Source organism: Ylistrum balloti, unplaced genomic scaffold (genome assembly GCF_031769215.1).
Source record: "Ylistrum balloti isolate Yb309-2 unplaced genomic scaffold, AGI_CSIRO_Ybal_v1 Utg370416, whole genome shotgun sequence".
In the NCBI taxonomy this organism is placed as follows: Eukaryota; Metazoa; Mollusca; class Bivalvia; order Pectinida; family Pectinidae; genus Ylistrum; species Ylistrum balloti.
This window is the reverse complement of record NW_026782282.1, coordinates 89,133-104,328: the sequence shown is the minus strand read 5'-3', so window position 1 is coordinate 104,328 and position 15,196 is coordinate 89,133. Positions and strand designations below refer to the sequence as shown.

Sequence of the window (15,196 nt, the reverse complement as noted above, 5' to 3'; positions counted from 1 at the left end):
GGAAGAGGCGGGACCCAATAGGGGAAATAGAGCAGATTCTTTTAAAGCTCTCTAGTAGGAATGATTGGAATTGGTCCTTATTTGTTATGAAGCGTGTTTTGGTGAAGAGCAATCAATATTGTATAAACAGTGGACCTTTTCCCCGTGATGGCCGGGGCAACTCACTTGTCTATTTTGACTTTATGAAACCTGCCTGCATAGAGCGACTTTAAAAATCCTCCCTGTTTATACTGACTATATAGATCCTCCCTGTTTACAGCCACTTTTTAAAGCGTCCCTGTCTATAGCGACTTTATAAAACATATCTGTCTATAGTGACCTTTTAAAACGTCCCTGTCTATAGTGATTTTATAAAACGCCCGTCTAAAGTGACCTTATAAAACGTCCTCGTCTAAATCTACTTTCAAAACGTCCCTGTATATAGCGACGTTTATAAAACGTACCCTTCTAGAGTGACTTTATAAACAGTCTTTGAATATAGCGACTTTATAAAACGTCTCTATCTATAGTGTCCATTTAAAACGTCCGTCTATAGTGACTTTATAAAACGTCCCTGTCTATAGTGAGCTTATAAAACGTACCTGTCTATAGCGACTTTATAAAACAACTGTCTATAGTGACCTTAGAAAACGTCCCTGTCTATAGTGACTTTATAAACGCCCCTGTCTAAAGTGACCTTACAAAACGTCCCTGTCTATAGCGACTGTATAAAACGTCACTGTCTATAGCGACTGTATAAAACGTCCCTGTCTATAGCGACTATATAAAACGTCCCTGTCTATAGCGATTATATAAAACGTCCCTGTCTATAGCGACTATATAAAACGTTCCTGTCTATAGCGACTATATAAAACGTCCCTGTCTATAGTGTCCATTTTAAAACGTCCCTGTTTATAGCGATTATATAAAACGTCCCTGTCTATAGCGACTATATAAAACGTTCCTGTCTATAGCGACTATATAAAACGTCCCTGTCTATTGCGACTTTATAAAACGTCCCTGTCTATAGCGACTATATAAAACGTCCCTGCCTATAGCGACTATATAAAACGTCCCTGTCTATAGCGACTATATAAAACGTCCCTGCCTATACCGACTCTATAAAACGTCCCTGTCTATAGCGACTGTATAAAACGTCCCTGTCTATAGCGACTATATAAAACGTTCCTGTCTATAGCGACTATATAAAACGTCCCTGTCTATAGAGACTATATAAAACGTCCCTGCCTATAGCGACTCTATAAAACGTCCCTGTCTATAGCGACTATATAAAACGTCCCTGCCTATAGCGACTATATAAAACGTCCCTGTCTATAGCGACTATATAAAACGTCCCTGCCTATAGCGACTATATAAAACGTCGCTGTCTATAGCGACTATATAAAACGTCCCTGTCTATAGCGACTCTATAAAACGTCCCTGTCTATAGCGACTATATAAAACGTCCCTGTCTATAGCGACTATATAAAACGTTCCTGTCTATAGCGACTATATAAAACGTTCCTGTCTATAGCGACTATATAAAACGTCCCTGTCTATAGCGATTATATAAAACGTCCCTGTCTATAGCGATTATATAAAACGTCCCTGTCTATAGCGACTATATAAAACGTTCCTGTCTATAGCGACTATATAAAACGTCCCTGTCTATTGCGACTTTATAAAACGTCCCTGTCTATTGCGACGTTTATAAAACGTCCCTGTCTATAGCGACAATTATTAAACGTCCCTGCCTTTAGTGATTTTATAAAACATCCCTGTCTATAGCGACAATTATTAAACGTCCCTGCCTTTAGTGATTTTATAAAACATCCCTGTCTATAGCGACTGTATAAAACGTCCCTGTCTATAGCGACTATATAAAACGTCCCTGTCTATAGCGATTATATAAAACGTCCCTGTCTATTGCGACTATATAAAACGTCCCTGTCAATAGCGACTTTATGAAGCGTCCCTGTCCATAGCGATTTTATAAAACGTCCCTGTCTATAGCGACTGTATAAAACGTCCCTGTCTATAGCGACTGTATAAAACGTCACTGTCTATAGCGACTGTATAAAACGTCACTGTCTATAGCGACTGTATAAAACGTCCCTGCCTATAGCGACTATATAAAACGTCCCTGTCTATAGCGATTATATAAAACGTCCCTGTCTATAGCGATTATATAAAACGTCCCTGTCTATAGCGACTATATAAAACGTTCCTGTCTATAGCGACTATATAAAACGTCCCTGTCTATAGCGACTATATAAAACGTCCCTGTCTATAGCGACTATATAAAACGTCCCTGCCTATAGCGACTATATAAAACGTCCCTGCCTATAGCGACTCTATAAAACGTCCCTGTCTATAGCGACTATATGAAACGTCCCTGTCTATAGCGACTATATAAACATCCCTGTCTATAACGAATTTGGTTGAATTTATATTTTACATAAATGTTGAATCATGTAAACAATATACACACATATACAATTCCTATCCTTCGATCCCTTGATATAATTGTAAAAAAAAACTAGTGATCCATGATAACAATAGTATCGGACCTAAATAAATAGCGCGATAGTATAGAGTATTTTTTAGTATAGTCTAAGTATTGTTTTATCGCTTCGTCTGAAATGTTAACATGTATAACTTTAGGCTAATAGATGTAGAATTCGATAACAATATATACAATACTAGGTAATGACATACCAAGATTCACAGGCTATGTCTGCTCATTGTTTTCATGCTCTAATTCAAACTGCGTAGAAAATTTAGGAAAGGGCCTTGGAATACAACGACCCTAGTTACGAAATGTTTACCATGTTACTTTTTTTTAGAAATAACGATAACAATTTATCTATCGAAATCCACGAACGACACTTGTCGACAAATGGTCTTTTAGATTCCACAGTTTCAATCATGCAAGACTAAAAATCAAACAAAGTCTTCCCATTCTCTCAGGAAATAGTGATGCGAACTGTTAAAGGACAGATGGACGACGGACTAAGTGCTATTTGATCAGCGAAGATTAAATGTCTCATCCTGTGATATAAAATATCGTGTCCTAAATATTACAATGTAGCTAAGAATATATATCTTTAGTCGTCAGAAAATGTATTTATTTATTTATTTATTTATTTATTTATTTATCTATCTATTTTTATTTTATTCTATTTTATTTTATTCATTTCAATGTTTGACTTGCAGGATTAGTGGTACAAGATCGAAATATTTTCCACGTTACAGTACATATCAAAATCAATTGGACATTCCTTAAAAAAATGATTCAAATAAACAATCCTTGACAAGAATCTGATAACCGTGGATTTGAGCACGAATATTCTAAGATATTAATTTTCAGAAATTATATTAAACAATATCATGATTAGATATACCAACTTGCAGCATCCATATTGTCGACTTGATAACTGTAACAAATATAGTATACCATTGAGTTCCTGAAACAACATATCATAAAAACAAGTGTTTTCTTCAAAAGAAATATTTGCATTGAGATGAGCATCGCAATAAATCATGTTCGTGAAGGACGAAGGATTAATGAGGCAGTTAAAGACTTATAATTAGCTGTCACCGCCTTGATAAACAATGACCTTAAAAATTGCTTGAATGAAACATTAGTTGTCTTTTTATCCATCTAATAAACGTTTTTACGTTTTATTTCTACAAGTCTTTAATGTCAACTGTACTGTATAGGTAAATAAGACATCACATTTCCGCTATAGGTCTAATTAGTTTTTAATTAACCTTTGACATAAAAGGGGCTCATACTTCCCCATTTGGAGTCCATAAATTGCCTTGTTTTGTCTGTTTAATTTACATATGTGGTGTAAAAAAGGTATGTCAGAACTAATTAAGATTGAAATGTTATGGGCACATTAACACGTTGTGTGATAAGTAAGGGCACAGGTCATGAGTTTGATATCAGGGGTTACTATAAAAGGGGCCGAATCCCTCACGACAAACTAAGCCAGCCGCGGAATCCGAAACTCTCCAGGGACAGAGGTAAGTGTCTTACATATTGTACTTTTATCAATGGTAACACTTTCATTTATATATGTATCTGAAATTTTATCGTAGAAGTTTGAAAAATCTCATTTCAGATTTTTTTTTTTTTTAGCATTTTTTTTTTATCGTTCATTATATTAGAAATCTATATGTATGCAGGTTTCTAATTTTAGATTTAATCAAACTTATACAACTCTAAACAGTATATCTTTATCAAAGTTTGAAAAAAAGTTTTAACAGTTGAATTTAGAGTTTCATTCGTTTGGTAGTTAAAATTTTTATGTAGACCTAATCTCACTTGTAACAAAATTTTATCAAATCCAGCAACTTATTTTTGTTGTGATTTTTCTGTGTAGATTCTTTTTTTATGTTAGTATGTCTACTTCATTTGATGTATTTTTTCATTGGTATAATGTAATTGTAGATGTATAGCTTTAATACGTTGTAATAACTCAAATAATTTCTTCTTATTCATATTGGCAACAAAATATATGTAAAGCACAGTAGCATTTATATAGAACCATGCACAGAATTCAACAGATATTTGGACAAAACCTTAAAGCTTTTTTTTTTCAAATGAGTTTAAACAAATATTTAAACGTGACTGTTAAGAAACTTATTTTACAGGTAATATATAGTTATAGTTAAGACCTATAAAGAAAAACAGACAAAGAAATTGAAGAAAAACTTTCATATTTATCAATTATGGACCCTTGATGAGGTTAGTAAAGGGTTATATCAACCCGGTTGATAAAAAAATATTGACCGAGGACGAAACACGAGTTCAACTACACTATGTACATTGTATATACCCTTTTCTACCAGATCGGCATCGAACCGTACTGATCGAAATCAAAGATCCTTAAATATTATATTATAAATTTTATTTTAAAAGAACTCATTGTTTTAAACCTGTTCTCAAGAACAGTATATTTGAGGGTTCATATTCGGCCGTAATTTAAAAACATCGAGTTCTTAGGGTGTGTGGTAGACATGCGCGTGACGATTTCTTGTCAGAAGAGTGGGGAAATTTGACATATGCAATATGAATGAATGCGTTAATAAAATGAATTCTCTGGTCGAATCTCGAAAAATAATATTTTGAGTTATCGCTCATGACTTTCGTTTTTAAGAAGATATATAAGATATTCAGTATAAAACTTTTGGTGTATTACAGTAGGGCCAACTCCACTGAAACCTAATATATGCAGGATGGTAGTTCTGATGCCTGCAAATGGCAAAGATATACAAATATTCTTATAAAGGTTTATGCAAATAAGGTAGAAAAAAATGAATTTGTTCTATCGAGAATAACATCCACTCGTGAATAAAAATAATAAATGAAACTACGCATTAAGATATCAACAATATTCACCGAAAAATAACTATCATTATATCGGGCTAAATCAATGGTCTTTCAGTAAGTTTTGGATGGGTCACTAAATCATTGAACCGTTTAAAGTTGGCATGGTGTGTTTATGAATGTCACTAGGATAAAGGAATTTGTATCCTGTTTGTATTAATTATTCCTACGAAAACCAATACACCTGTTTAATGTTTAGATTTATCATTTCAATTTTCATATTGTTATAAGGGTAGATAACATCAATATGTTTACAATAATTGCAATATACCTACGCCTTTGACAAATGACTATAGTTATCTCCCTTCGCTTGAAGCACACGGTTCTTCTCCTGTGTAATGTGGAGGCGGGGTTCTATTTTTCATTGCTTTATGATCGGTTATATTTGTCGACTACTAGTTTCAAAGCTCCCTGGCTTCGAAATTTAGGCCCTTAACATCACTGATGAGTCCTAGCAGGACGAAATAACAATATGATGCAGTTTAATTCGTTTTTGGCTCAACCGTGTCTAACTCTAAATGTTTGTCTTTTGTACAATCTTCAAAGTCAAAGAGAAATCTTTGTGTATGTGTACGCATTTCACTAAGTTAACTCTTCTTCAAGTGTATTATGTCTTTTTTCATCATAATGTTATATATTTCTTTAATCAACCTCATACAAGGTTAATATATGTTTTCATTTGCAGCTAGACGACGATACAACAATGATTAGACAACTTGCAGTGTTAGCGTGCCTTATGGCACTAACACTAGCTGATTCCGACAAGGGAAGCTACATCAAGGGATCCAAAGGAAACATGGGAGGCTGGTACGGAAGCGGAAACTGGGGACCAGGATCAATGTTTGGAAACGGATACGGTGGTCCAGGAAACTGGAATGGATACGGGCCCGGGGCATGGGGCGGAAATGGATGGGGAAGGCCAATGGGCGGATACGGATGGGGAAAATCATTCGGTGGATACGGCAGACCTGGTTACGGAAATTTCGGATATGGTGGTCCAGGAGGTTGGAACGGATTCGGATCAGGAGGATGGAATATGCCATGGGGCGGAAACGGATTTGGTAGACCAATGTTCGGAAACGGATACGGCAGACCTTGGTACGGAAACGGATACGGCAACATGTGGAACGGAAACGGCAACGGATACGGTAGACCATGGTACGGAAATGGTGGATACGGACCCTGGGGTGGATACGGATCATGGAACAATGGTAAAGGATACTCAAAAGGATTAGGAGGATACGGAAGCTTCGGCAATAACGGATATTTCCCCGGTGGATTTGGTGGAAACTCCTGGGGCAATGGTAGATTTGGTAACAATTTCTATGGACCAGGATACTTTGGCAACTTCGGACCAGGATTTGGAAATTTCGGATTCGGAGGACGAGGATATAATGGATTTAACGGATACAACGGATATGGAAATGGCAACAGATGGGGAGGAAATTGGAACAGCATGTACAGAAATGGATTTGGAAAATCAAGCAGCAAGGTAAGGGTGTCATGATAACATTTTCACGGGAAGTTTTTCTTTGTTTTTTAATTTTTTAATCCAAAGTTGAAAGTTAAAAAATGAATTAATTGGTAAATATGCATCATTTTGGATTTGAAATTTAGTATTGTATATTTTGAAATTGTTTTGAAAATGGCAAAATATCTTTCATTTAAGTATACTGTAAACGTCAAAAAAAAATTCAAATACTAATAATTTAATAAATTTAAGTAATTAATTAATTAATTTCCTGAAAAATAAAATTGAACTCATGTCTAAAGTCAATCAAAGTCATGGGTCATCCCAATGATTATGTAGAAGTGTTGAATCGGTGCAATCCTGAGTTTTGTTTTGTTTTTTGTTTTTTGTAGAAGGGGTCTTATTAGAAGCCCGAAAGATGTCATGCATATCCACACCTCATTACTCGCACATCCCTTGGATGCTGTCCGGGGGGTTGGAGCTGGCTGTGTTGCCCGAAGTCCCGTGAAGGATGGGAGATCATCAGTCTGTGTTCACCCTGGACGGCGAATGTCTTTTATTGTTGTATATTGTTTAATAGTTGATTAAATTTATTTGCATGATTTCAACAATTACTTTGTTTTATTTGAAACCTATATATTTTTTATTTAAAAAAAATCGTTATTGCGTATGGCTGACCAGTACATCTTTCAAATGTACGGTTAAAACATTCTTTTGAAAATAGGAGGGTAAAACCGCTAAAATATTTACTACCATGAACCATCAGCAACTGAAAAGAAGGGGAGTAACTCTGTCAAACTTTAATGGAACTTCCTTGGCAGACCGGTTTTAGATGAAATCTGGTGCTCTCTTGAGATAATCTGATAAAATAAATTTGAAGAATGACGATGGTAATACATGCTGGACAATGTAAATACTTGCAGCATACATGTGCACCCACACATTTTTAATTGGTTAAAATCGATTTTCATAATCCGACATCTCTACACAACACATAATCCATTTTATCGCTTTCATCAATCATTGAAAAGACCACTATTAAATCTGAAGGACCTTCTGGAAATGAAAGCGAAAGTGTGTGATTGTGGACTGAATTAATTGGATTTTTTTTCATATAAAACCACTGATGAGCTTATCTTTGAAATATTAACCATCATCCATTATAAATTCTTAATTTGCTGTGTGTATCTCCCATTCAACGGCCAAGCCATTTTGATTCAAGTTCTCCACATTATACTATTCAAAGTATTTCTCATAACTTGTCTTGACAAACCACGACTACAGAGGGCGATCCGTGAGATCAGTTTTCTGGATGTAGGGATCGAACCTCGCACCTCGGATTATCACAAGAGTTTTCGGTGCTCTACTTAATGAGTTATCCATCAAGTGCCGTCATTCATCTTGAATTTAAACGAAAACACTTGGATAATGAAGACTCGTAGCGTAGTTACACTGATGAAATGAACGTAGCATTATAGATGTTTCGCTAATCTATTTTACGATAAACTGGTGCAGTAATAAAGGTGACGTCAAAGTGAAATTCTCATAGGTATTGAACAAAGGGCGGTAACCCTGTTAATATAGTGACGCCGGATTAAATATCTCGACATTCAGTCATATTTACTTTACATATGCCAGTAAGCCTCCAAACATAAGTGTAACATAGATCTTGACTGATGCCCCGCCAGCTAGAAAGCTCCTGACCAGACGGCCAACAAACTTGACACCCAATCCTTAACTTCTAATGTCAAAATATATCATATTACGTTTTGGGGGAAAAAGGATAACAACAAAACACAAACATTTTCTTACCATAATAAATTGCTTAGTATAATTCTGAAGACCAGAGAACACGTCAACATAGACCTGAAATAGTCGACTGTTAGTCGGTCTAATGAACATCCGGGGATTTATTGAGAAAAGCCAAAATATGGGCATAATATCCAGAGATGTTTTAGCCTGATGCAAATTCATTATAACAATTTTCGTTTGTTTGTTTATACTATACATGTTAATCTATGTGTCCTCCGGTAACTTCTCACATATCTAATTGGACCCAAGAAAAATACTGCTAGTGAGAAAGGAGCGATTTAGCAGGATCGGTTATTTTGGTCAAGGATTTGAAACCGGTGTCAGAGAATTCGAGAAATGAATCATACTAATTACAGCTGTCAATTCGGCGTAGTATTGATAAGACAACTTCGTCATCATGAGATAAATGTAATTACGTTTTCATCAATTTGAGATAAGGAGCGCGTCTTGTTCATACAAACAAATTTATACCAGTAAATGATTTGTTTTGGTTAGAGAAAACATTTGCGATCGTTTATTGTTTTGACATATGGTTATATAGACATTATTATGAAAGGTATCAGGTTTTTTGAGGGAGGTTACCAGTTGGATAGTTAAAAGGTGAAAGTGTATGTGTAGATGAGTTGATGGGAGTTTATAGTGTGTGTGTGAGGGTGTGTGTCTGTGTGGTGGTGGTAGTGGGTGGGTGTGGGTGTGTAAGGGTGTGTGTGTGTGTGTGGTGTGTGTGTGTGTGTGTGTGTGTGTGTGTGTGTGTGTGTGTGTGTGTGTGTGTGTGTGTGTGTGTGTGTGTGTGTGTGTGTGTGTGTGTGTGTGTGTGTGTGTGTGTGTGTGTGTGTGTGTGTGTGTGTGTGTGTGTGTGTGTGTGTGTGTGTGTGTGTGGTAATGAAAATATTGCCATAATTAATGCACGTTTACTCAAATTAGCTCCCTTGCAAAATGTTTCTGTCTAACAATTCCATTCAGTTACATGCATGTATTTTGAACTAAACTCCTAAATTACACAAAAAGTCTCATGGTATAGATATCAGAAAAAAAGTATCAATGGTTTAAAATGACAAACTATTTATACAAATGATACGCCCATGCTACTTATGTCAGGTCATGATATAAACATATGTCTGGTCAACATTGTCTGGTTAACATCCTTTACATTATATCAGAACTTGTTTGGTTTTAATTATGAACGTAAAGTTCCAAGTTTGTTTTAATTCTCAATTATATTGTTTATATATAAAATATTGCTGAATTATTTAATAAATATTGTTTAAACTAAAACTACATGCTGATACTCAATCCTGGAACCAGATGGAAGGTCAGTAGAATTGTGTCTTAACACGAAATCCCAACCTGGTAACTAATTAGAGTGTATTATTCTGAGCCTGTATAATCAGCTTGGAGTTTTGGTTCTGTGGTTTCGGACAACCGTAGGGCTGTCCAGCGCTCGACGCTGGTCATTTATTTTGTCACTAGGTATTCATAACCCGAGATTCACAGCAAATTGTCCGAATTACTGACGATAATTCACAATTGTCCAGATAGTGTTTTTGTCAGTTGTCTTGTAAGGTTCAGGGATTTACCACGAATTAGAGGCTATTTTTAGAATCTCATAATACCATATGATTACGTGCTGTGTACGTCAGATCACGTCAGTTCGAGAAATTTGCATTAGAGTCTGTCTCATATACATATGACTTATAAAATTAATGAAGATATTTTTCTTTATGCAAGCAAACCACATTGTCATAACTTTGAAAAAAAAAACAAATTAAGCATTATATTTACCACAAAACCAAACAGCTGATGCAAATATTATTTTTAAAGAAAAGGGAGAGAGAGAGAGAGAGAGAGAGAGAGAGAGAGAGAGAGAGAGAGAGAGAGAGAGAGAGAGAGAGAGAGAGAGAGAGAGAGAGAGAGAGAGAGAGAGAGAGAGAGAGAGAGAGAGAGAGAGAGAGAGAGAGAGAGAGAGAGAGAGAGAGAGAGAGAGAGAGAGGGAGAGGGGTGGGGGTGGGTGGGGGTGGGGTGGGGGTAGGGGGTTAAAGGGACGACGTCATTGGAAGTAAAATTATAACAGAGTTTCATTTTTTAAAACCTGTTGCTACTTTTTATAAAATTTCAGAGTTTGTTTCAGGGGACAGTTGATCATTTCCATTAAGGAGCAGATCTAAGTCACAGTGAACTTGTAAATTCATATCATTTAAGCGTTGGAAAAGGACATTTCTGTGAACATTATAACGATGGCATTCAAAGAAAAAGCGATAGACATTTTCACACATATTTCCACATACACAACTATGGGTATCCACAAGGTTCATCCGAAATAAGTCGTAACTTAGGGAACTGCAATTATATCTAAGCTTTGTATGAATAATGTTTAGTTTACGGTTACCAATACCAAAGTAAGAAGGAGACAAAGGAAGATCGTTAGGTATGTTAGGTATTAAAGACTTTTTGAATAAGTTAAGCGAGGCTGATGACCTGATAGAGCTACCAAGTATATTCCAACTCCGAAGAGTAGACGGCAAGAAAGAAGACATGGTAGTTGAAAGACGACAGAATGGGATTCTATAATTATTACTGCTTCTCGAAGGATAACGAACTTCATCTTGAACAGTAGAGGAAAGTAAGGAAGATAGATATTCAGGAGTTTTGTTACTATGCATTTTATATAAAAGACGAAGTTTCCTTCTCTTTCTCCTAGCAGACAGTGATTCTAAACCAGCTTCAAAAGTTTAAGAATAAATATTAGCATAGGATGGCAGATTCGTTCTATAGAAGTACCAAAATGTATGCCGAACGCGTCAGTTCTTAGGAGCACTGACGATTGAAACTTTAGGAAATATGAGTAATTGGAGTTTTAACTGAAGTGACAGGACTGTGAATGCAAGACTGCTTTTATGTTGGGCGACAACGCTTCGTCAAATTTAGCTAGAAATTGATGTTTATCAATTAACCAAGAATGTGTTTTAAGGAAGTCTTTCAGAGCGAAATCATCGTTGACGAATAGAGTGCGAGATAAAGCAGATAAAACATAATGTATCGATGCCCCAATACTGATAAGTCGATGAAAAATATCGAATCTCGACGTCGAACATGCCGATGTCATTTACAGATCTGGCATCCGTGATCTAGCCGAAAGGTCACCGAATAGTTACTTAAGCCATAGGATTTTCTAGGCTTGGGCATCATTTACAATGCAATGAGGTTTTAAGTGTTATCCCTCTGCGAGGGAAATGCACACGCTTCCTAATTGCAAGCATAATTACATTAATTGAATCCAAATGTGACGTAAATTATGGCCAGGTGATACGATTATGACGCACGTGTATATGACGAAATTTGACGTAAGGAACACAATGGAGTTGTCGACAGTTTTAAGCAGAACGGCATTTTGACGGTGAAATTAGGCCGTTTCCAGGCACACACTGATGACGTTCAAATGGCCTTAAATCACTTCAAATTTATTTTGTTGCAATTAATGCAAAGAAATTGTAAATATCTCTATATTGAAGATACTTGAATGATGTAATTAAATATAATTTGGACACGCAAATATATGTATTATGATGAAATATGACAGTGATGACGTCATACATTTCCTTCTTTTTTTTTTTTTTTTTGAAAACTTTGAAATGCAGAAAGATATTTCCGCTAAGTGGATTATAACTTTTTTCCATCCCTGAGTAGGATGGTTTGTGGTTTTGTTTTTTACACCATGAAGCAGAGAACATCTGGGCCTCAAGAATTGTACATCACACTTTGTTTATAAATGAACGGTACACCCCCATTATACACTACACACCGCCATTACGCTTACATTCCATACCGGAGTAAAATAATACACGTTTTTATGACGGCAGCACGAATCCCTCATACACACATACCGCCTATCGTTCCCTGACACACACACTCACACACGCGCGCGAGCGTACACACACACACGCACACGCGCGCACAAACCCACACCGACCCACCCGTACACACACACACACACACACACACACACACACACACACACACACACACACACACACACACACACACACACACACACACAGAGAGAGAGAGACAGAGAGACAGAGACAGAAAAACACGCAGAGAGAGAGACACACAGAGAGAGAGACAGAGAGAGAGACAGAGAGACAGAGAGAGACAGAGAGAGACAGAGAGACACGCAGAGAGAGAGAAAAAGAGACAGAGAGAGAGAGAGAGAGAGAGAGAGAGAGAGAGAGAGAGAGAGAGAGAGAGAGAGAGAGAGAGAGAGAGAGAGAGAGAGAGAGAGAGAGAGAGAGAGAGAGAGAGAGAGAGAGAGAGAGAGAGAGAGAGAGAGAGAGAGAGAGAGAGAGAGAGAGAGAGACAGAGAGAGAGAGAGAGAGAGACAGAGAGAGACAGAGAGAGACAGAGAGAGACAGAGAGACACGCAGAGAGAGAGAGAGAAAGAGAGACAGAGAGAGAGAGAGACAGAGAGAGACAGAGAGACACGCAGAGAGAGAGAGACAGAGAGAGAGAGAGAGAGAGAGAGAGAGAGAGAGAGACAGAGAGAGAGAGAGAGAGAGACAGAGAGAGAGAGAGAGACAGAGAGAGAGAGAGAGAGAGAGAGAGAGAGAGAGAGAGAGAGAGAGAGAGAGAGAGAGAGAGAGAGAGAGAGAGAGAGAGAGAGAGAGAGAGAGAGAGAGAGAGAGAGAGAGAGAGAGAGAGAGAGAGAGAGAGAGAGAGAGAGAGAGAGAGAGAGAGAGAGAGAGAGAGAAAATAAATATATAAAAGCAAATATATATAAATACCCCTCCCACAAAAAAAAACAAAACAAAAACAAAACAAAAACCCCAAAACCTCATAAATACATTGTATATTATTTCGCTACCAAAGTGTTAGACATTGTGTCTGTGACTGTTGGTGAAGTATAATTCCAAAGATAGACTGAAAATAAAAAAATATCCTAATGATTAACTGTCTATAAAACAAAAGTGAATTCACATATTCACCAGATACATAATTACAAGTAACAGTGTGTTACGTTAACGCTGACCGTTCTCTATACAAACTACAAGTCTTTTTTTACTTCAATATATATTTTGTTCATTTCACGGTTAACTGAAATTTTAAAATAAAAAAATGGAAAACTACTAATTATTCTTTCAAAATTAGTAATTATAAAAACAAATAGCGTCGACAGAAAATTATCAGCTGATATATTACGACTTTTTATAATTTAATAACACCTGGAAAAATTGTGATGACTTTAATCAGAAAAACAAAACCTTTCAAAAAACATAGCACAATAACCACTAATTTTGTGTGTTAACAAAAGGGACACGAACAGGGGCAGATCTGTATTTACCATTTCTAGGTAGTAACATTTATGTTCATCTAATCTACAGTGATTTCAAATCACGTTTGAATCGATATTCATCGACTTCATCTCAGTATCATGATTTCAGTAAAAGATGTTGATATCTGACAACACAGGGATTCGTGAGACGCAGGTAGATGAAGACTATGGCCGTTATCACAGGGATTTGGCACGAATTCCCGACTCATGGCCCATATCTATGTATTATAGTGACAAGGAGTGTAGCTACCGAGAAGGAAAAACTGAACATATTTTTTTCGTTTCTTTTCATATATGACGGGCTGCAGATGTTAGTAACATATACCTTACACTGAAGAGAGATGTTTGATTTTTCCAATGAGTGTTTGATGAACAGGATTGACCAAGGTTTAACCAATTTATGACCTGGCGAACACGCCTTGTAAATATATATATATATATATGAAAAGCTGGTTTTTACCTTGTTCTCTTTTCAGAACGTTACATTACTTATTTCAAGACAAAAATTTCATGGCGTTTGTGGGCGATAAAGCCGAAAACGCTTACCCGTCCGGAACATCTGGTCGTATTTTCATTGTACTTTTTCAAGGATCTCGGTGAAAATCCTTCTTTAGTTCATGTTTTGTTCTTCCTTTAACTTTTGATCACAGTTTTGTCGATAATTTTTTTTCAGGGAATTATTTCTTGCTTGAAAACCACTCTGATAATATACAATAATATTTATTGTCAACCACTGCAGGTCATTCGTAATTAAGCAACCCTGACCCTATAAAACGAGTGTGTTGTGTTTTTGTAAATAAAGCACTCCCCTTTATACGGTTGCCAGATGTTGAGAGGCAGAGGGTTAAACTTGCGTAACGGTATGGTGAGCCCAATAACACTACACAGACGATAGTGTACGCGAGTTAGCGTGGATTAACAAAAAAAAACACCATTTCTTTATCTCGCTTTTGCTCTCCAGCAGCGTAAACCGCCAATGTGCTGAGAGCTAGAGCTGGTACGCTGCTATCGACGTTTCTACACCCATACACTTTATATTCCAATAGAGCACAATGTATCGGGCCCGCCACATGTTCCAAAAATGGCTCCGCAACGTTTGAAAATTCACTCTTCCCAATCCCTCCGTCGATGCAATGTTAATGAACCTGAAAGAATTCAGTTCGAGACTGTTGCTAGACGTAATTTGTGGATGTAAATTGATCAAATGTGA

The 15,196-nt window shown here is 36.7% G+C and overlaps 1 protein-coding gene across 1 annotated transcript; it reads left to right on the top strand.

The window, feature by feature from the left end:
• Nucleotides 1-6,113: 6,113 nt before the first annotated feature.
• On the top strand, nt 6,114-6,884 carry LOC132554565 (keratin-associated protein 19-2-like). The gene has a single exon (XM_060218890.1). The coding sequence runs from the start codon at nt 6,114-6,116 to the stop codon at nt 6,882-6,884; it is 771 nt and encodes a 256-aa protein (XP_060074873.1).
• Nucleotides 6,885-15,196: the final 8,312 nt, after the last annotated feature.